Source organism: Macrosteles quadrilineatus, unplaced genomic scaffold, assembly GCF_028750875.1.
Source record: "Macrosteles quadrilineatus isolate MER2022 unplaced genomic scaffold, UCM_ALF_1.0 Scaffold_1__1_contigs__length_201487025, whole genome shotgun sequence".
Lineage (NCBI taxonomy): Eukaryota > Metazoa > Arthropoda > Insecta > Hemiptera > Cicadellidae > Macrosteles > Macrosteles quadrilineatus.
In genome coordinates, this window is record NW_026542594.1 from 17,712,399 (window position 1) to 17,736,503 (window position 24,105).

At 35.9% G+C, this 24,105-nt stretch overlaps 1 protein-coding gene across 1 annotated transcript in view; it reads right to left on the reverse strand.

Moving 5' to 3' along the window:
- The window catches only part of LOC128994935 (eIF-2-alpha kinase activator GCN1), a 300,111-nt gene that overhangs the window by 240,101 nt on the left and 35,905 nt on the right, over positions 1-24,105 (reverse strand). The window contains exons 8-13 of the mRNA XM_054419780.1: positions 19,636-19,814; positions 18,634-18,733; positions 13,224-13,321; positions 8,018-8,173; positions 862-1,024; positions 255-493 (exon numbers count right to left, since the gene is read on the reverse strand). Coding sequence (XP_054275755.1) covers positions 255-493; positions 862-1,024; positions 8,018-8,173; positions 13,224-13,321; positions 18,634-18,733; positions 19,636-19,814 — 935 coding nt within the window. The remainder of the gene's footprint in view (positions 1-254; positions 494-861; positions 1,025-8,017; positions 8,174-13,223; positions 13,322-18,633; positions 18,734-19,635; positions 19,815-24,105) is intronic.

Genomic DNA, 24,105 nt, shown 5'->3' on the forward strand with positions numbered 1-24,105 from the left:
ACTGCAAGGAACATCGATGCATAAGAATGACACAATCTCATTGTGTCTTGGCAGAAAGATCAGTTCAACTTTAGTGCAGTGTTGCCAGATGGACGATAATTTTTGTACTTTTACAAAACTGTGGTAGTGGCGTAAACAAAGTATAAGTATATAAGTTTTTACTCAAATGCTCGACTTGACTGGACTCAAATTGAAAAATCCCTACATGCCCACCCCTAATTGTCTAAATGAGAAATTCGCTAAAACCCTCTCACCATTATCTTAGCAGTCTGCAGATATCTATCAAACTCTTGCAGCAGGTGTCTTGCCAAGTGAGTGCCACCAAGAGAGGACACAAGCCGACGCAAAAGGGGCCTACACTTGCGGCGCAGGGCCACACTAGACACAGCAGAGCAGAGGATGATGGCACGATGTAGAGGTGCTGCGGGGCCACTCAGCTTGTCAAAGTGTTCTACCAGTAGCCTCTCACACAACTGCATCACGTGCCACAGGGCTACAACACAACAGAGGTAAAGTAATCAACTGATCTGTATGTGCAATGGTATCGCCTTCAACCTCTCTGTAATCTGTTGTACAGAAGGCCCTAAATCATTGTTATGAGAATAAATTACCTTTTGCTTTTAATATCCGATTTGACTGTTTTATTTACAATGATACTGCTTTAAAGTTATCAACCACAGGTTCTATTTGACCAATTTTCAACGACACAAACTTCAACTAAATTTAAGTTCAGCAACATTGGTTCAAGTGTAAGACAATAATCTAGCATGACCAAAAACTACTGCTAATCAATACACTCTTCTTTTTTATCTACAAGACACCAGATTCTTAATTGCTAGATGAACTGAATCCTAAACCAACCGTCTTCTGATGCTTGAGTGAGGAACTTTTCAGACACGAAGGTTTGCTTCTCCATGTCCAGTAGCGTGTTCCACAACTGAGAGAGTTTAGAAGCACCAGACTCCACTGTGGACAACTTCAACAACAGACAGGCTGCGCCAAGCCCCTCAGTGACTCCAAGGATCTGAAGTTAAAACAATCATGTTACTTTTATAGGGGTTATTTTGGTTTTTTGACTATGAAAAGTAGGAAAAGTGTGATGTCTTTGTTTACCACTGTCTAAATTAAGTGTGAGTTACATAGATAAAAACATCAAAGTAAAGCACTTTTGTATACATTTAACAAATATTTTGAATTTGAAGGATTTTTCAAGTACTTGCTATTGCATTTCCTGATGGTAGCAAGTTTAACTTGGTGAGAAATGGTACATTTTAGAATGAAAATCTATACTAGTTTAGTTTACATAATGAGACTTAATAATATTTTTGGTATGTAGTTTAAGTAATATCTTGCTGCATTTTCATCAGCCCAAAGTAACAGTTTACTTATGCAATAGTTATCAGCTTATGTACTTCTAAAAGAACTTTTTGTTATATCTGAAATGAGGGTTTGTTTTAAGGAAAAAGCATGTAAATTAGGTAGAGATGTGCGAGCACAGGTTTTTCAGGTCGAATCGAGTTCGAGTCGAGTAATTGGCAAAAGATTCAATTCTCGAGTTTGAGCCAAGTTTAAACCAAAAAGATCAAGGATGTGTAAGTTTAAGTAACTCCTTAGGCCTAGAGCATGTAACTTGTAACCTTGTTACAAGCTGAAGTACAATTATAAATAAATTAATTATTAATCTTTGTGCAGTAACATATCAATATAACTTAATGCATAGAAAAAAATATTAAAACAACAAGAATAGAGCTCATAGACATAAATGAACTTCTACTTCTGTGAAAATAGGTAAGTGAGCATATATTTATTTATTTATTTATCTAAAAATTAACTACATTAATCCCTATTGATAAGTATAATATTGCATAATACTTGGCTAAAATATTGCATAATACTTGGCTAAAATTACTTAATACTTGCATTTTTTAGTTATTAAGGTTGCAATTACAATATAAAGTTTAATAGGTAGCCTAGAGATTTATTCTAAAACTTGAAATTTTATTTCCTACCTTTTCACTTTTAGTTTTGTAAGTTTATTACCATTATTATTCTTAGTTGGTGTGGTTTTTGTAACAGTAGGCCTACAAAATTCCCAACGGTTTGACAGTGGGTAAAGGAAAAATAAATTTTAAATTAAAGAAAATTAAATTTTTTAATCTTGTATGTTAATTTTAAACAAACATTCTGTCAAAATACTCAAAATGTATGTTAAAAAATAAAATAAAAATAGCGTACTTAAATAGGCCTACAAGTAGCCTATCTTACTGTTAAACTAAACAATTGTAGATTGAACATTGTACTGAATAATGTAATAGGCTCATACAATAGTAGTTATAGAAATCAAATGAAACCTAGACTTAGGCCCAACTCACTATAATCAATTGTATTCCATTTTCCATGTACATCCTTTTTAGCAGTGCTACTATTGTTTTTATAAATGATTTTATACTTATTTGTGAGTTATCTAATGTTTTACAAGTTTACATAATAATTATTTTCAACCACGGGAACATCAATTTATAATTATCAACTTATAACAGATGCGTTATTAAGGTCAATGACCCAAAACATCATGATTGGGCAATGTTGTATTTTGATGTAAGAATGCAAATCATGGCTTTAACTTGATTCAAATAATATTTCTCCTGGCCCCTTGCAGATTAAATTGTGGTCAATTCAAATTATATTTTTGATGATTTAAATCTCCTACACAAAAAGACAAAAGTCAAATGAGGCAAGGAAAAACCCTGCTATTGTAATCCCCCTGCCCCTACCCAGCCATTTGGGAAGTAGTGAAAGTCTAATCTAAATATAGCTCCAAGGTCTCACCCTCCCCTTCTTCCCCCCCAACCTCTACTCCACTCAACTGTTGCCATGCTGTTGCCATGCCCGGTGCCCGCTCCTTTCAAGGTCATTGCACAACCTCCTTCTAATGTTTTGCCTTTCTAGTTTTTCTATTCTGACTTTTTTAAACATAGATTTATTGCTTACATAACAGTTCAGTAGTGGAATGGAATTTTCTATTGTGAAACAGTACTTTAAAACAAAATCACTACCGATCATGTCATTCTGTGTCAAGTCCAGATTATGCCATTGCCAGTCAGTCGCCGGCGACTGCTTTGAGTTGACCTGTTGTGACAGCTATAAAAATAGGTTAGGACAGCTACCTCTTGCTTATTTCTACACTGTAGAAATATTTGTATTATTGTAGAATCTACAAATTATACAGCATTTTATGTAAACACAAGTTACATTTTAACAAATATTGATTTTTTACAATTGTAAACCAAACTCGACTTGAAACTGCCGAGTTCAAAGATAAGCTCAAGTTTCAAGGCCGTACTCGACTTGAATTCGAAATCTCGAGTACTCGCACATCTCTAAAATTAGGTTAAAGAATTATATACCCCCGCCGCAGCAAACCTGCAGACTAAGCGAATTTCCATTTGCCTTCGATTGGATTTACACTAAAATGTCTATTTAAAAATATAACATTTATTCCCTATTTAAATAGAATTAGTTTAACAAGCACTTAGGTTTGCTGCATCTGGGAGGATAAAACTGTTTTTTTTTGTAAAATTTTAATAGTTAGTAAGAAATAAAAACATTTTCCAAATTTGATCAAAATATGTTCATAAACAAGCAAACTACAACAGTTTACTTATTCTCCATAAGAATAACATGGGAGTTTTAAATTTACAATTTTTTTGAATTTTCTCCGTAACCATTAGGCGCATAATAACGCTTCAATATACTAAATTATTTGTTTTTTTAAGCTCTACAAAATAGTTTGGAAAGAAATTGTTAAACTTTATGTTTTTTGGGTAAAAAATGGGAAAACCCTATTTTTACCCTATAAAATCCCCCGTAACCCCCATTCCCATAGTCCGATCATGCTGGCTCGTGAACTCGTTCGAATAAATGTAGGTTTACGCGTTTATACCAAATTTCATCAAAATCAGATCATTTTTGTTAGAGTTATTGTGCTGACGGACACACATATATATATATATATAAATATACAGTGTGTCCCGGAACTCTCTACCAATATTTTAGGGCAATGCTCCTGGGGTAAGAAACATACCTAAATATCATATTTAAATTGTCCGGAAGTCCTTAGTTACTCACACAGCCGCCATTTTGTTTTTTTCAGTTATTAATTTTTTTCTAAAGAATGGTTAAACTTACGAAGTTGAAACTTTGCACAAACATTTATGACAACTAGACAAAGCTACCAAAAAAATTATGACGAATTTTCCAATTCATAAAACAAAATGGCGTCCATTTAAAATTTTGTTTCTTAAATAACTCGAAAACCGTTGATTTTACAAAGATTTTACAAGAATAACTTTTTTAAGGCAATTTTAATACAAACCGATTGACACCTTAGTTTTTAAGATTGAACGAGTATTAACTGAGATATGGCGATTTTAGTAGTACGTGACCTCTGAAGGTTAGTTGGAGCGCACGCTGAAAGGGGTCACGTAAAATCGCCATATCTCAGTTAATACTCGTTCAATCTTAAAAACTAAGGTGTCAATCGATTTGTATTTAAATTGCCTTAAAAAAGCTATTCTAGTATAATTTTTGTAAAATCAACGGTTTTCGAGTAATTTAAGAAACAAAATTTTAAATGGCCGCCATTTTGTTTTATGAATTGGAAAATTCGTCATAATTTTTTGGTAGCTTTGTCTAGTTGTCATAAATGTTTGTGCAAAGTTTCAACTTCGTAAGTTTAACCATTCTTTAGAAAAAAACTAATAACTGAAAGAAACAAAATGGCGGCTGTGTGAGTAACTAAGGACTTCCGGACAATTTAAATATGATATTTAGGTATGTTTCTTACCCAGGAGCATTGCCCTAAAATATTGGTAGAGAGTTCCGGGACACCCTGTATACATATTCCAAAACCATAAGAGACATCAAAAAAAGTTAAATGGCAAGTGCCTTGGATTTTTTATTTTAAAAATTGTAGTCAAGTCGAAAAAATTATTTTAACCGCCATTTTTCCAATATGGCCGCCAACTTTGATTTTTCTTATGGAACACCCTGTATTTTATGATGTATTCCGGTAGAAAATATAGTTTTAAGACGATTTTATTCTTGTGATTTTTTCATAAACCTAACCGTTTCAAAGATAATAATGGTTTAAGTTGTAAAATTTTGAATAGTTTTCGAATAAAACAGCTGGCATGCTTGCTTAGGCCTTTATCGAAACTCTTTCTCATGCAAAAATTTCAAAACTTTAACCATTATTATCTTTGAAACGGTTAGTTTACGAAAAAAATCACAATTATAAAATCGTCTTGAAATTACATTTTCTACCAGAATACATCATAAAATACAGGGTGTTCTATAAGAAAAATCAAAGTTGGCGGCCATATTGGAAAAATGGCAGCTAAAATAATTTTTTCGACTTGATTAAAAATTTTTAAATAAAAAATCCAAGGCACTTACCATTTAACTTTTTTTGGTATCTCTTATAGTTTTCGAATAAAACGGCTGGCACACTTATATCAATCACCCTGTATATATGAATTTGAACAGATGGTGTTTTTGGCCTCTAGGGACCTCAAAACGAAACAAAAAATCGGTCCCGCGTCCAGGTCTTACCATGAGTACTACGGTAATAGCTTATTCCTTATATGGGAAATTCTCTAATAGGATGGAGATAGGGGTCTCAATCCCGGGCCTTCAATCCAATCCCGGGATTTGTCTCAGCCGATCCCGGGATCCCAGGATCAATCCCGGGATTATATAATATTATGATTTTAACTTTAATGTTTTAAACTGGCCTTACTAGTGTTACACTGAGCAATGTTTCCGTTTTCTAAGTGCTGTAAATAAACATAACCACGCGGAACTTTCATCGCCCGTATTTCTTATTTACAGTGTATAAATGTTGATATGTCACTCTGGAATATAATAAATACATTTAAAAAATCACGAGCAACTGTACTCGCACGTAGACTACACGTCACGCAAATAGATAGATTAAAGATAGCTGAGAGAAAAAGATAAAATAAGAAGAATCACAAGTAGCAGCGTAAAAATGTTATTTTGACTGACAGCAATAAAACAATATAAGATACTGTAAAGCAATAAACCAACTGCTTATGTAGTTTTTTAGCGTGTGTATGAAAAAACGTAATTTTAGATTGTAAGAAATTTAATCACCACACTAATGACCAAATACGAAGATAAAGTTATAGACCCTTAAGCAATCTTTAAATTTCCGATTGCAACGTTATGTTTGCTACACAAATTGCGTTGTTTACGTTTAATGTCAAAAGTAATGCTCAAAATAACTTGTAGTTCTACTGTAATTAAGTTCTAACTAATGTAATAACATTTACAGAAAGTGAATCCAAATCGTCTAAGAACTGAAACATATATTTAGGCCTACATTCATTCGCCTATTGAGTTAAATGATAATTAAATTTTCCAATCAAAAAAGATCATTACTTATACCATTTCATATAATCATCCTAAAAAATAAAGAGTATGTGTCTCTAGTGTTATTGGACGTATTTTTATTAATTTTCCGTAAGTAAAAGTCCTCAAATTGACAAAAAAATCATTATAAACATAGGTTTTGCAGTCCCGTTAATCCCGGGATTGAAAGTCACCAATCCCGGGATTTCTAGGTATCAAAAATCGGCCGGGATCCCGTGATTGAGACCCCTAGATGGAGAGGACACAGCTAACTCACCTGGAGAAAGGTTGCAAACGCGTCATGGCACAAATAAATAACTATATACTAGGGATGGACGAGATTGGATTTTTAGTTCGAGACGAGACGAGACGGGATTTTTTATTTCTCATATAATTTTGAGACCAGATCGAGACGGGATTTCCCTTCTCATACATAACGGGAAATGCACATTCCACATTTTAACCAGATTTTTTAAAACATTTTTAAATACCTACTGATTTATGACATACTTGTTAAATACAAAAATAATAATAATAGGCAAAAATATTTAAAATCTTTTATTAAAAAACATTAATAAAAAACATCAGTATAAAAAAAGCAAATATTAATAGCCTAACTTATTAAAAATAACTCTTCGGCATAGGAAACATGGAGATAGCAGTTAGTATATAGTTCAACTTTGAAAAATATCAAACTTATAAGTCTAAAACAACAGTATTACTAGTTAAGTATCAAGTCACAATTTTCCAGTCTTGTGATATTTTTAGAATGATTTTGGAGTGACTTATTTTGGCTATGTTTACAGTAGTAAAACATGTCTCACACTGCTTGCACTAACATCATTTGCAATATCAACAAAAATTATAAAACAATTGAAGCAATATTTCCATGTAAAGAATTAATAACTAAATAAAAACGACTTCCCAAAGGAACCGCAACATCAACACGCTCCTGTATTGCAAATATTGCATTGACTTTCTGCTGGCGTTTTTTTTTTTTTTAATCTCGTCTTGAAAAATCTCGATCAAAATAAAATCTTGTCTCGTAGAACAAGATTTAAATTTGCTGAAAATTTCCCAAAATTTTGAGACCCGTCCATCTCTATTATATACACACAAAGGACTTGATATTTCACCTCTTTCAGAGGCTTCTTCAGAAGTAGATGGCAGTTACAAAGACAACAGTTTCATTGAACTATTGCATTAGTTTTTTGGCAATGATTTTAGTGCTCTTGTAGTAAAAGAGTCATAAAACAAAAGTTGGTGGGATAACAAATTTTGTACAACTGGTTTTTCCTTGCTGGTTTTAATATCATGTCAATGGCCGTTCGGAGAGTTTCGGTTGTAAGGCTTTTGTATTGGGCTGGAAAATGGGAACATTGGAGTTGGTAAATAAGGTTTTCTGGGCTGCAAGTGTGATGGTCTTTCGTTTTATAATTTTTTTTGTGGTATGAGCTCGTAAAAGTTTCTGTATGATGGTGTATCAGGCAAGATTTACATAGTTTTTCATTACATGAGTATGTGCCCTGTATAGGTTTCTCAGATGGTGTGGGGCAGTTTTGAAATTAAATAATTGAATCACCTGTGTAGGCTGCTGAACTGCTTTCTCAACACTCTTTAATAGCAGAGGTACAAGTTCCAGTCCTTGTTGTAGTGTTGAGCCATTGAAACAAGCAGACATGCATTCTATGTAGGCTGTCCTTACTACAGCAGTAGAAGTCTTCAAGCCAATACCTTTCTGTAACATGAAAAAAGGCAGTGTAAAAATACAATGAAAGATACAAAGATACCGTGGGAGTCGATGATGATGTCTACACAGCCGCAGGAGATGTTTATCATTTTGTTGCAATAGTGCAAGACGGTATATTAGATAAGACAAGATGACATTTTGGTGACTGCTGGAGACGATGATGATGTCTAAACCACGGGAAATGTTCATGATTTCGTTCTTGAAATTTACTGTTCAAGAATAGGCCTATTAAATGTGTATTTATTACACCAGTGAGTGCATGAGTTTATTCCACATGAGTTCTAACCAATGAGGTTAGTTGTAAAATAAAAAGCTTTGACTTTCACTGTGAATTGGAAGAAATGGAGACTAATAACGGCATATCGGTCAAAGACAATGTTGACCGATATGCCTAAGCACCTTCAGTATGTTGGAACAGTATGTTTGGTTCTGTGTTCTGTGATATTCAATAGCATTAAAAAGTTATAAGGTTTACCAACACGGTTCAGCACTATTAATCTTTTTGCATTTTTTACAACAGCTAATTTGAACCAGCAGCAACAAAAAGCTCTAATAAACAATGAGAACTGTCAAAGTAGGATTGGTTACAGTTATGTTTATGTTTAAATTTAATAATTGGCGACAAGCATTCAACAGAGATACTTCGATACTTGGTGTGTGTTTGAAAACGATGCAATGGAATACCACGTAACAATAGACTATAGACAATAAAAATTATTAAACATATTATATCCAATGGACAGAGTGAATACTCTGCAGAGCATTAAAATGGAAAGATAAGCCTGCTGGAATGTGTTGTTCTGGTGGAAAAGTTTCTTTATACCTGTAGGCCTATTAGAAGAACCAATGAAAGACCAGCTATGAAATTTAAAATGTTACACTGGTTAAATTCAGGATTATTAATCTTAGTAGAGTTCCAAAGCTGTGATTGGGAAACTTTTTAGAGTATATATAATAATAACGTATATACTCGCTCAGTTATATTATATTCTATATTATACGCATTGAGAAAAATTCCTACATCATGTAATAGTGAAGCGTTAAAAGCAGTCTATTATGCATTAATTCATTCACATATGCCTATGGCGTCTATTTCTATATACCTACCACAAAAAAAAAAACACAAAAAACATGGACAGAGTTTTGCTACAGCAAAAAAGGGCATTGAGGATAATGTTGGATTTAAGATCAACAGCCTCGGTAAGGCAAGTCTTTTGTATACATAAAATATTCACAGTCTACAGTCTTTTCATTTTTCAGTCAATTAAATTTGTTTTGATGAATGATAAAATTGAAATAGGTAACCATATTCATAAATATAACACAAGATCACACCGATTGGTAGAGCAGCACAATTTGGAATTTTATAAGAAAAAAACTGGTTATTTAGGAAACAAATTTTACATCACCTTCCAGAAACTTTAAAATTGGAGAAGAATCCAAATACATTTTTAAAATCATTAAAAAGATTTTTAATTGAATCAGCATTTTATTCCATTCAAGAATTTTTTTGTAATTGAAAAGTATCTCCATTGATTGTTCTATGTTTGTTTTCTGTTACAGTACTTTAATTTGCATTTGATGTGTTAATCAGATGGACTTATTATTATTTAAAGAAAGGAAAATCAATTTGAAGGTCATTAATTGTTATATATATTCGTTTTTGACTACTGTAAAATCCCTAGTTTTAGCAATCTAGATAAGAAAACTTATGTTGACACAATTTCATGTACCAATCTGTACATTAAAAAATGAAATAAAGAAGTTGATTGATTGATTGATTGATATTCAAAAATAGGGATGGGGTGATTCCGATTCTCGATACTAGCAGTAACGAAGAATCGTCGATACTTGATACTTCACTTCATTGTACTCGATGCCAATTCTGAAACGTGAGGTTAATCATGATGCAAAACTCGACTGACGCTGAAGGTTGTAAAGAGTGGCATATCATAATTTATTTGGAATAGTCAGCTAATACAAATAATTCAAAGTTAATTAGCTCACATTCGTAATCATTTTATAATAAAAAATAGCGTGCCTAAGTCTTTAACGTAATCATTAGAGGTGTGCGGATATCCGAAAAATCGGGTCGGATTCGGTTCGGTTCGGATATCCGTACCTAAACCGAGCCTAAATTTGATATCCGACACTATCCTTTATATATCCGACTTTTTCGGATAGACAACATATTTTGACGTTTTGGACAGAAAACTAAATCTTTAGTTTCCCAGGACAAAATTATAGTAATACGTTTCCAACGACAACGTAACAGCAAAGGACAAAGAAGCCGTATGATGCAATACCGATGTCTAGTTTAGTCGTTATCAGCTGTTTTGCTTTACGATTAGATTTGTCTGGAACGAACAGACATAACGCAGAAAAGAACTACCATGGTCAACTCGTGCTTGTCTCCTGATACTAGGGGCGCTATGCGTAATAGTTTTTTTTTCTTTTTTTTTAAGTACTGTTTAAAGTATAAAAATCTAGCCTACTTCTGTGCTGTTACGTAAACAATAGATTTAACATTTCCCGAAAAAAGTTAGAATAGAAACAATAGAAAGGCAACACAATAGAAGGGTGGGAGAGGTTGGGCAATGACTCGAAAGGAGCCCGGGTAACGGGTAGCAACAGTGAGTCGAGTAGACCGTGAGGGGGGAAGGGGTGTTTACGACCTTGAAGCTATATATAGACTTGCACTACTTCCCTAAATCTAAAGGACTGGCGAGTGGTATTCCAATCACAGGACAAGATGCGTTGTTTTTCGGGTATTCATTGCCCGGTTTGACTTTGAATTGTCTTATTGTGTAGAAACTTTGAATAATCAAAAATAAAATTATAACTAATCACGATTATTAAGCATTGATTGTGTATATTAAATGATTAAATGATAGGGACCAGGGGAAATATACAAACTTTTGTCATGATTTGAATTTTAACATCAAAATACAATATTGCACAATCATGATATTTTAGGTCATTGACCTTTATTATACATCCGGTATTGTTGTTTCAGAAGAGAAACACGTTGATAAATTATAAATTGATATTCCCGTGGTTAAAAAGAATTATTTTATAAACCTATAAAACAAAATCTAATCATAAAATCTTACATAAAGATAATAACAATAACAGCAATTGTAAAAAGGGTATAAAGATAACAACGTCATTATACTTTCTCTTTGTTCTTCTATTTCTTGGGTTTCCCTTCATCACGCATTCAACAAGTTGCCTAGTTGCCATGGTTACTAATCACCCATGTCATTATGAGCTTTTAAGACACAGCGCACAGCAGGGGGTAAAACTTGACGAAAATCGGTTAATTTTTACCTATTATTTAATTACCAATGTACTTTATTGGTACTGTATTAATAAATTGGCCGATTTTTGTCAAATTTTACACCAAATTTATTGAAATTTCAAAGTGAATATCAATAGAACAATTATTGCCAAATATTTTTATTCATTTAAAAGATTGATTTGTGGTATTGGGTTGCCCAATGAGTGCAGCCGAGCGGCACTAATGAGGGTTGAACCGCCTTGGGGGTGGACAATAGACGGCTTATCAGACCCAGCTTGTAAAAAAACTATTGCACACGCGTGCCTTACCTTGGGCTGCTTCAACTTTAATTTTTTCAAATGAACTGTGATGTTTCAAAATCAAAAACAATAACTTGGGACCATACTGCATAACAATAATGGCCTGCAATAATTGTTGAATTTACATTCCATTTTTAACAAACTAAGATTATACTATTCAAATACTATTTTTAAAATTATCTTGGTATTTTACTTGGGGTAATGAAGTTATGTAGGCTAGTGTAATTCTCGGTTCATCAAGGTTCTACTGAATTATGTTTGGCAGTGAATAAGTGTAGAATGAAATTTATAAATTCAGGGATACACACCTTTTACAGAGTTATAAAGCCTAATTGCCCTAATTAACTTGCCACAACATCAAATCTAGAGCCCAGCTTAGACAGGAATGTTTTCTAAACTTGGCGAACCCGCAGAATGCCACTTAAGGCCAATAATCCGTTCCAAAAACGTAAGGAAATACAATGTGAAAATAAACTTGAGATAGAACTCCTTGTCTTGTGAGAACCAGGAAACAACATAAAACATAACCTCAAGTAAACAAACCCAAACGTTTTGACATCAGTCCTCCTGAGCTAAAGTGTTGTGTGAAGATTTCGGCTGCTAGTGTACTTAATTCAAGCAACCAACTTTTGAAAATGAAAATAGATGTTGTGAATTGTGATTTTCAAGAGAGAAAAAACTGTGGACGTGGCTAATTTAAAATTCTATGATTCAAAATTGCCATATAAGTTTATTTACACAGCTTTACAGTGTTTTATATGTTAAAAATGCATATGCATCTTATTATTAACCGCGCCGAACTATCCGAATCCGAACCTCCCAATATCCTATCCGATCCGAACCGAGCCTCAACTATCCGATCCGAAATGAAATTTCACTATCCGCACACCTCTACAATTCAATTCAAAACCACTTTATTCATTTCCTGTACATAATACATTGAATAGTGTCAACAGTTGCTTAGGCCTAATAGTTGTCTAGTAATCATTGCTCGATGGATAGTTACAACTGACATTCTTCCCTTTGTACTGTATTTTGTAATTTGCTAGTATACTGTGGATAGCTTGTTATAAACACATAATACAAGTGTTTTGTTTACTTTTTCCTTGTTATTTTGTTCAACCAACAAAGTTTCTTGGCAACCCATAAGGTCAATGTTACATTTTTCCATTTTCAAATTAGTTGTGTAACGAAATACAAATTTACCTGAGGTAGTGGCTGTTGCCAATCACATTTTTAGGGCTATAAGTCCCTAATTCGAAAATTTAGTCAAAATTCTTCCGCTGGATTTCGAAATATATAGCCTATTACAGACAGACAGATAGACACACAAACAGACATTGCTCGTATTAGAATATAGGACTAGAAGCACAGCAATAATTGTTAATCAGTGCAATTAATAGTGCACATACCAGAAAAGTGTTATAAAAGAACTAACCTGTAACCATGCGATGACTTTGGGTGGGACTTGGTTGGAGAATTTAGCGCACCAAAGAGACCACATATCCAGGGCCTGAACCAGGGTCTTCTCATGAGCTGAAACACCAATCGTATTTTGTTTTTTAAAAAGGAAATCAAATTAATAGATAAGACTAACTGTAACCCGCGGGCTTTGCCCCGTTTAACTTCTTAATTTTCAAGATGATCTTGTTCGCATGGCTCAATCACGTCCTGGTTGAAGTTCGTTCGCTGTTGCTCACTCACCTTTAGGTTGGAGCTCGTTCGCTGCGCTCACTTGCCTTCAGGTTAGCTCTTTCACTACGCTCACTTGCCTTCAGGTTAGCTCGTTCACTACGCTAACTCGCCTCCAGGTTGAAGTTCATTCGCTATGCTCACTCACCTTTTGGTTGCAAATTAGCTGTTGTCATAAATGTAAAAGAAATAATAGTGCTGCACCCTGTTGGTAATCCTTGTAACTTTAATGCTATTGAACATCATAGAACAGAACCAACTTGTTTAATTGAAACAGAGCTGTTAAGATTCATTAATTTCATTTCTCATAAGGTTAACATGGGAAACTCCAGAGCCACTGGGGCGGAGCCGATTGGACGGATCACGAAATTGATGGTGTATAAACCTATTCCATGAAATTCTGCACGTATGTACCAAGTTTCGTGGCAATCGGTTCAGCGGTGTCTGAGTTTATCACTGCCAAATATATATATATATATATATATATATATACAAACATCCTCTTTTATACTTATAGATTTACAAACCGGTTCTGGGATAAGCGAGCCATAACATTTTTTTAACAAAAGTGAGAAATTTGGAATGTGGTTAAAATAAATTAAACTTATCCGCCCTTTGGGTGAAAGCACACGATTATTTTATGAATATATATATCTTGCTTTTGCACCAAGCAAGCATTTGAAAGAAAGTGTTTGCTGAATAAATTACTAACTAAAGCATAAAGTTGCATCTGAAAACACTTCAACCTGATTGTAAGCAAACCAATATGTAACACAGTTCAGGCTTGTCTAGTAGTAATCCCGACCGGAAACTGGATCAGTGCTAAGGCAATGTTCCAAGATGAGGTTGTATTGCCGTGCTTTTCAAGCGCAAGACACGAAGGGGTTTCCTCCTCGTACATTGCGGCAAAATATTTGAATGAGCGTGCTTTGTTACACTGTCTTAGCTGGTAGAATCATGAGCCTCTGTGGCTCGAATTGTTTTTAGCGAATTTCCCACAATAGGAATAAGCTATAACAGGGCTCGGGACCAATTTAATTTTTTGTTTTGAGGTCTCCAGAGGCCAAAAACACTATTTGTTCAAATTCATATATGTCTGTTAACGCAATAACTTGAACAAAAACCATCCAATTTTGATTAAATTTGGTACAAACAAGTAAATCTATGTTTATATTCTAACAAGTTGGCGAACCAGCATGATCGTACTATAGGAACGGGGTTCATGGGGGTTTTATGAAGTAAAAATTTGTTTTTACACTAACCCCCCCCCCCCCAACTAACCCCACTTTTTACACTAAAAACATAAAACTTTAACATTTCTTTCCAACTATTTTGTAGTGATGGTCGGATCCGGATATCAGACTCCCGGATCCGCCAGATCCCGAATCTCGAACCCGGATCCCGATCGGATCCTAAAAATTCCGGATCTTGGGCTGGATCCGATTTTTTCAAATTTTTTCCCGATTTTTTTCCTAACACAAAGCTGTCTGTATCCATGTAAGAGACCGATTTTCCCCCGATTTGTTTACTAACACAAAGCTGTCTGTATCACTGTACAACCCCGATTTTTTTACTAACACAAAGGAGTCTGTATCACTGTACAACCCCGATTTGTTTACTAACACAAAGCTGTCTGTATCACTGTACAACCCCGATTTGTTTACTAACACAAAGCTGTCTGTAAATCTGTACAACCCCGAATTTTTTACTAACACAAAGCTGTCTATATCACTGTACAACCCCGATTTTTTTACTAACAAACACAAAGCTGTCTGAATCCATGTACAAGACCGTTTTTTCCCTGAGTGTTGGTCTGTTGATGCAAATAACTTATATGGCAAGGCCATGTCTCGGTGTTTGTATCTAGATGCAAATAACTTGTATGTCAAGGCCATGTCTCAGTGTTTGCCTCTTGATGCAAATAACTTATATGGGAAGGCCATGTCTCAGTGTTTGTCTCTTGATGCAAATAACTTATATGGCAAGGCCATGACTCAGTGTTTGTCTTTTTTATTTATTTCTTTTTAAAAAGAGGTTGGCGGCCTCTTTTAACCTTGCATTTGCCCGTCCACATAGACTAAGCGCCCGTGCGTGGATCGTTTACAGCAGAGCAAGGAGTGAGCCGGTACAGTACAAAGGTGAACTGTACTGATAAAATGTTATCGGCAGTGACCATGATCCGAACCCACGACATCGCTGCCTTGGGCCCGAAGTCCGCGACACTACCGACTGAGCCACCGACTCACTATTTGTCTCTTGGTGCAAATAACTTATATGGCAAGGCCATGTTTCAGTGTTTGTCTTTTGATGCAAATAACTTATATGGCAAGGCCATGTTTCAGTGTTTGTCTTTTGATGCAAATAACTTATATGGCAAGGCCATGACTCAGTGTTTGTCTCTTGATGCAAATAACATTTATGGCAATGGCACGTTCCAAACCGAATCCGACCTGATTTTTCGGATATCTGCACAACTCTAGTTTTTAGTTTTGCACCTGGATGATAAGCTAACGGCCTATAATCTCGTCTCGAAAATATCCCGTTAGTATTTCAATCCCGCCCAATGCTTCGTGATAAAAAAAATCTCGAAGTTTTGGGTCTTGTCCATCACTATAAAATACCCTGTGTCTGTGTACAAGAAGATTATCTCTGTATATACAGGGTGAATGAAAAGTCAAGACTCCCCCATCTAATATTTATCTGAGTTAGAACACAGTATAGACTTCTTGTACACAGACACGGGGTATTTTACTTGTAGAACTTCACATACCCGGCTATCAGTACTGTGGACCTGGAACGAGTACAAGGAAGAGATAAACAAGAGGTGGTCCAGGCATAAATAAATTGGATACTGCATGCAAAAACCACGATATAGCATACTCAAAATCGAACTTTTGGTGGTCGTGCAAACTTAGTGCATTTTATGATTTTGAAAATTGTTAGTGTCCCCAAAAAATGAGGGATTATGGGCTCAACTGGAGATTAGATTACCCTATATATAAGATATATTAACCTTTAAACATTACCAATTTAATTTTAAACAGTATGATTTCAATTGGCATTCTGTTAATTACGTTTTTTTTAACCCGCCCTTATGACAGTGTGTATCTGGATCCGGATCCGGTACCGACATTTTCTTGGATCCGCCCATCACTATTTTGTAGAGTAAAAAAAACAAATTTATTATATTGAAGCCTTGTTACGTAATGGTTAAAGAGAACTTTAAAAAAAAAAATTAAATTTAAAATTTTTATGAGTTAGAAAACTGTTGTAGTTGGGTTGTTTATGGATATATTTTAATTGAATTTGGAAAATTAGTTACGGTATTTCATACTAAACTATCACTATCTACTTGTATATAATTCAGTTTAAAAAATCATTGTACAACTAAATTGGTAATCCTCTTTGGTCAATTTCCTCACCATTAAAAAGTGATTTAAAAAAAGCTAAGCAACCTCCGAATGTATAGTAGTGAAAAAATACTGAGTTAGTGATTTCTTTTCAACTTTGTACAACTATTCTCGACTTCTACTGGACCAGTTTTGTAAATTAATGGGTCATTGGAAAGCCTAGCTTATGTAGATATGCAAATCTATATATATAAAATCCAATGTATGTTTGTTTGTTTGTTTGTTTGTCCTTTATGGACTCCGAAACCGCTCGACAGATTGTAATGAAACGTTCAGGCATTATTAAGCATTATTCAAGGATGGTTTGTGTGAAGTTTGGTGCAGATCCGTCAAAAGGGCTCCGCCCCAGTGGCTCTGGAGTTTCCCATGTTAACCTCATGAGAACTCATATTTAAATGGAATTAAAGAATCTTAACAGCTGTTTCAACTAAACAATTTGATTCTGTGATGTTCAATAGCATTAAAAAGTTAATAGGTTTACTAACAGGGTGCAGCAGTATTATTTTTTTATATTTATGACAACAACTTATTTGCAACCAAAAGGTGAGTGAACGTAGCGAACAAACTCCAACCTGGAGGCGAGTTAGCGTAGCAAACGAGCTAACCTGAAGGCAAGTGAGCGCAGCAAACGAGCTCCAACGTAAAGGTGAGTGAGCGTAGCGAACGAACTTCAACCAGGACATGATTGAGCCATGCGAACCAGCTCATCTTGAAAATGAACGAGCATTTGAAATAAAACCACATTAGGACAGGACGACGTCTGTCGGGCCAGCTAAACATTATATACAAATCCTTATATATAATACGTGAAGGCGATTTCTACGAAACACTACTCCTCCGTTAATAATGGACGGATTTTTACAAACGATGTGTCAAAATGAAGTATTTTTTGTGTAGACGCCCCCTTTCACCAATTCATGTAATAAAAGTCCTCGGCCTTTGCCCCACAGGCCATCAAAATCCCAATGTATTTTTTATGAAGAAAGGATTTTGTTTACTTAAACAGACAAAAGATTTATACTAATCATCATAGTACTTCATAGTAAACACATGATACACACATGAGCGTTCGTTTTCAGTTTCGATAACTGGAGTGGAGTGATTGATTACACATTATCTTTGACTATTATTATATAATAGACTCCGAGTCTACTACCTGCGCTGGGACCGTCCGTGTTGTGTGCGTGTGATAGGCCTATCAATGTCAATAGGCCTTAATAGGGTCAATAGGCTTGTTTACTTTCCGTAATTAAATGTTCGTATTCATGTATTTATTGTGTGCGTGTGACATCAATGTCTTTGTTTATGTAACCCTGACGATGCCGTATTTACGGCGAAACATGTAGGTTGTTAACCTCAATCAACATTTGGATTACTTGACGAGGTATTGTACCATTACTATAGTGTCAAAACCAATTGAAAGCTGTATCAAGCAAAATTTGTGTGGCCTGTTCGAGTGGTAGTGTTCACAATTGTATTGTATTTTTTCCAGACCAGCTTGGAGGAGCGGCTTTGGACTGATAAGTATAATAGTTAAGTTTTCGTTTCATTTCGTGTATACAGTAACTGTATTTAGTTTTAGCTTTGATTGAGTATTTTTATTTATTTTTTAAATTAAATGTAATGTACAAAATAAATCCAATGTAGAGAAAAAATATAAAAAACTTTACACTGTTAAGTTGGATAGGGGAGTTCGGTCAATGTAGATTAATCGTCAGTTGGAAACGGAAGGTTCTATAAAAATACCTTCAATCTCCAGTACTTTGATGAAATGTTCTGCCGTTGATAGACTCAACATCTGAATACTACTGCCTGTGACAGCATTGTAGCTCAGGTTACCAGCACCCTGTAGAAAAAGAATCAATTATCAAGAGTTTAGTCACTTAAAAACCAACAAATTTAAATGAATTAAAATGTCAACAAACCAACCAATATATTTAGCTTTAAAAGGAATATTCAAGGAAATACTATCATAACACTTATTAAAACCAAGTTCTGAGAATAATATATATGACAATTAACCAGATAAAATATAACTAGGCCTACAAAATAACTAGTGAGTCGGTGGCTCAGTCGGTAGCGTCGCGGACTTCGGGCCCAAGGCAGCGATGTCGTGGGTTTAGATCCTGGTCACTGCCGATAACATTTTATCAGTACAGTTCACCTTTGTACTGTACCGGCTCACTCCTTGCTTTGCTGTAAACGATCCACGCAAGGGCGCTTAAGTCTATGTGGACGGGCAGATTCAAGGTTAAAAAAGGCCGCCAACCTCTTAAAACAAAAAAAAACTTTAAATCTTTATCTTTATCAGATTAAAATTCTGATATTTTCCTTATTGTGAATTTAATAGTCAAATCAACAAAATAAAAAAATGTTTGAATATTTTTTGATTAAATAATTTTTTTTGTTATAGCAAAATCCTGAACATTTTTGCTGTAGCGGCTAAATTGAGATTATATTCCGTGCTCACAGCAAAAGTGTGAACATCTTCTCCCTTCACAGTGACATCATCATTGTATCCCACGATTGTGGTAAAATCGTAAACATCACTTGCAATTGTGACGTGATTGTCAATATTCCATCAAACATCTTCAAAAAGGTTTTTTGCGATCAGGAATATACAAGCTTGTCTCAGATCCAATTGTTTCCGGCCCGAACCAATCCTGTTGACCAAATCCGCACTGAAAATATGGGGTACTCGCAGACCCTTAATAAACTCCATAGTCACAGGTAAAACTTAACACACACCTGTAAAACGCTCATCTTATGAGTGGCAACTGTGAGTTTGCCTTCAGAGCCATGGAACACTTGGAACAGATGATTGAGGCAGACCTCCAGGGCTGAGGCATCACTGCACTGAGAGGCTAAACTGCGACAAGCTGTACACGCCTCTTCTCTGGCAGAGTCATCCTTGGAGTAGAGGTTGGCTAAAACAGTAGTATGTAAAATGAATCATCAACATAGGGTGGTCCATGATAATAAACTTCTAGGGCTGAGCCATCACTGCATTGACAGGCTAAACCTGTGACAAGCTATACACGCCCTCTATCTGACGAAGTCATTCTTGGAGTAGAGGTTGGCTACAACAGTAGTATGTAAAATGAATCATCAATATAGGGTGGTCCATGATAATAAACTTCTAGGGCTGAGCCATCACTGCATTGACAGGCTAAACTGTGACAAGCTGTACACGCCTCTTCTCTGGCAGAGTCATCCTTGGAGTAGAGGTTGGCTACAACAGTAGTATGTAAAATGAATCATCAATATAGGGTGGTCCATGATAATAAACTTCTAGGGCTGAGCCATCACTGCATTGACATGCTAAACTGTGACAAGCTGTACACGCCCTCTCTCTGGCAGAGTCATCCTTGGAGTAGAGGTTGGCTACAACAGTAGTATGTAAAATGAATCATCAACATAGAGTGGTCCATGATAATAAACTTCTAGGGCTGAGCCATCACTGCATTGACAGGCTAAACTGTGACAAGCTGTACACGCCCTCTCTCTGGCAGAGTCATCCTTGGAGTAGAGGTTGGCTACAACAGTAGTATGTAAAATGAATCATCAATATAGGGTGGTCCATGATAATAAACTTCTAGGGCTGAGCCATCACTGCATTGACAGGCTAAACTGTGACAAGCTGTACACGCCCTCTCTCTGGCAGAGTCATCCTTGGAGTAGAGGTTGGCTACAACAGTAGTATGTAAAATGAATCATCAACATAGGGTGGTCCATGATAATAAACTTCTAGGGCTGAGCCCTCACTGCATTGACAGGCTAAACCTGTGACAAGCTGTACACGCCCTCTCTCTGACGGAGTCATCCTAGGAGTAGAGGTTGGCTACAACAGTAGTATGTAAAATGAATCATCAACATAGGGTGGTCCATGATAATAAACATCTAGGGCTGAGCCATCACTGCATTGACAGGCTAAACCTGTGACAAGCTGTACACGCCCTCTCTCTGGCAGAGTCATCCTTGGAGTAGAGGTTGGCTACAACAGTAGTATGTAAAATGAATCATCAACATAGGGTGGTCCATAATAATAAACTTCTAGGGCTGAGCCATCACTGCATTGACAGGCTAAACTGTGACAAGCTGTACACGCCCTCTCTCTGGCAGAGTCATCCTTGAGGTAGAGGTTGGCTACAACAGTAGGATGTAAAATGAATCATCAACATAGGGTGGTCCATGATAATAAACTTCTAGGGCTGAGCCATCACTGCATTGACAGGCTAAACTGTGACAAGCTGTACACGCCTCTTCTCTGGCAGAGTCATCCTTGGAGTAGAGGTTGGCTACAACAGTAGTATGTAAAATGAATCATCAACATAGGGTGGTCCATGATAATAAACTTCTAGGGCTGAGCCATCACTGCATTGACAGGCTAAACTGTGACAAGCTGTACACGCCCTCTCTCTGGCAGAGTCATCCTTGAGGTAGAGGTTGGCTACAACAGTAGTATGTAAAATGAATCATCAACATAGGGTGGTCCATGATAATAAACTTCTAGGGCTGAGCCATCACTGCATTGACAGGCTAAACTGTGACAAGCTGTACACGCCTCTTCTCTGGCAGAGTCATCCTTGGAGTAGAGGTTGGCTACAACAGTAGTATGTAAAATGAATCATCAACATAGGGTGGTCCATGATAATAAACTTCTAGGGCTGAGCCATCACTGCATTGACAGGCTAAACTGTGACAAGCTGTACACGCCCTCTCTCTGGCAGAGTCATCCTTGAGGTAGAGGTTGGCTACAACAGTAGTATGTAAAATGAATCATCAACATAGGGTGGTCCATGATAATAAACTTCTAGGGCTGAGCCATCACTGCATTGACAGGCTAAACTGTGACAAGCTGTACACGCCTCTTCTCTGGCAGAGTCATCCTTGGAGTAGAGGTTGGCTACAACAGTAGTATGTAAAATGAATCATCAACATAGGGTGGTCCATGATAATAAACTTCTAGGGCTGAGCCATCACTGCATTGACAGGCTAAACCTGTGACAAGCTGTACACGCCCTCTCTCTGGCAGAGTCATCCTTGGAGTAGAGGTTGGCTACAACAGTAGTATGTAAAATGAATCATCAACATAGGGTGGTCCATGATAATAAACTTCTAGGGCTGAGCCATCACTGCATTGACAGGCTAAACCTGTGACAAGCTGTACACGCCCTCTCTCTGGCAGAGTCATCCTTGGAGTAGAGGTTGGCTACAACAGTAGTATGTAAAATGAATCATCAACATAGGGTGGTCCATGATAATAAACTTCTAGGGCTGAGCCATCACTGCATTGACAGGCTAAACTGTGACAAGCTGTACACGCCCTCTCTCTGGCAGAGTCATCCTTGGAGTAGAGGTTGGCTACAACAGTAGTATGTAAAATGAATCATCAATAATAATTTAATGATGATGATAATAATAATGATAATAAACCATTATAATAATCTTTTTTATAATGACTATAGTTTCGGGGCCAACAGCCCCATTGTCAAATTTTCTGTCTTGTTAAATTACCGTTAATAGCATTGGATTAAATAAATATATAGGATGGAGAGGACACAGCTAACTCACCTGATGAAAGGTTGCAGACGAGTCAAAGAACACATAAAATCACACACATAATAATACTAAATATTTTGCCTCTTTCAGAGGCTTCTTCAGAAGTGGGCCTAGATGGTAGTTACAAGAACAACAGTTTAAAATAAGATGACTACAACAGTTTTAATAGCATTGGTCATCATTGAAGTTCACGTATATATTAACTTAACAGTAATTTAAAAGACAGAAAATTTGACAATGGGGCTGTTGGCCCCGAATCTATGGTCATTATAAAAATACGACTTGGATTGAGGATGTAAATAAGGTATTTAACCTATTAATATTATTTGGAGAAATAGCCTCTGGATCGTTATTAATCATTATTATAATCTAAGGCTTACCTTACGATCCAATTAATTTATTGTGGAGACCTAGGTTTCTACGCCGGAGCGTTATCGTCAGTCCTAGGCTAAGCTAAACTTTTTGTGTTTCATCTCTTACTTGAGATATTGTCGGTTGAATAGAATATTTACAAATACAAACACTGATTATACATAAATATTTACAAAGACACAGTGGAGAAGTTAGATGCATGGCCATGATCTTGTCAGTCCTAACCTCCAAAGTTGAGATTTGATAAGGATGATTTTAGTGACTTCAAATTTTTTGCATGGTTGTTATCACTCCTTAGAGTAATGTATTTTTGCGATTAGGTGTTTGATGATATTTCATTGAACTTTTTATTTTGTATTTCAATTAGTGAATCAAACATGATGTTTGCGGCAAAGTTTCATTGGTCGTTTAGTATGAGGGATGGGTCCGTTTTGGTAGCGTTATATATATGAAAATGCTCTATTGTATTTAATTTGTTGCTTTTTGGGGCTTTGTGTAGGATCTCTAAGTTAACATCTATTGAGGTATAAGAGTGGTTTTCTGAGATTAAATGTTCGGAATATGTTGATGAGCTGGTTGGATTCTTTTTGGGAAGATGTTCTTTGAAGCGTTGGTAGAAACTTCTGCCCGTTTGCCCAATATAAAATTTAGGGCAAGAGCCACAAGTTAATTTGTAGACTCCTGTACCTTCAAAGTTGTCTGTAGTCGTGGGTTCCTTTTTGTTTAACAAGCTTCCGAGGTTGTTTGTTGATCTGTAAGCAACTTTGAGTCCTTGTTCTTCTAGGATTTTATGGAAGGAGTTGTTAATCTTTCCATGGTAGGTTGTGGTCACAAATTCTTTGTTAGTTTTGGGCTCTTGGTTCCTTTGGTTTCTTTTTTGTTTTATTATTATCTTTGTGATAAGGGACGGGTGATATCCATTATTAACTGCTATTTGCTTAATGATGTTTATTTCCTTTTTGTAATTCTCTTCGGAAATTGTTTTTTGTTCTGGTGATAGTTAAGTCTAGGTAGTTAAGGGATTTCAGATTCTATTTCTAGGGTGAACTTAAGTTTTGGGTGGATGGTGTTGATATATTTCAGTAGGACTTTGAGCTGTCTTTTGTTACCTTGGAATGCAACTATGATGTCGTCAGCATATCTGTGGTATTCTAATATTTTAGAAGTTTGTCTGTTCTTTTCATTGTTCAGGATTTCGGTGTTTTCAATATGGTTCAGAAATATTTCAGACATTATTGCTGATAGGGGGGAACCCATGGCTAGTCCTGTGTTTTGGGAGAAGAA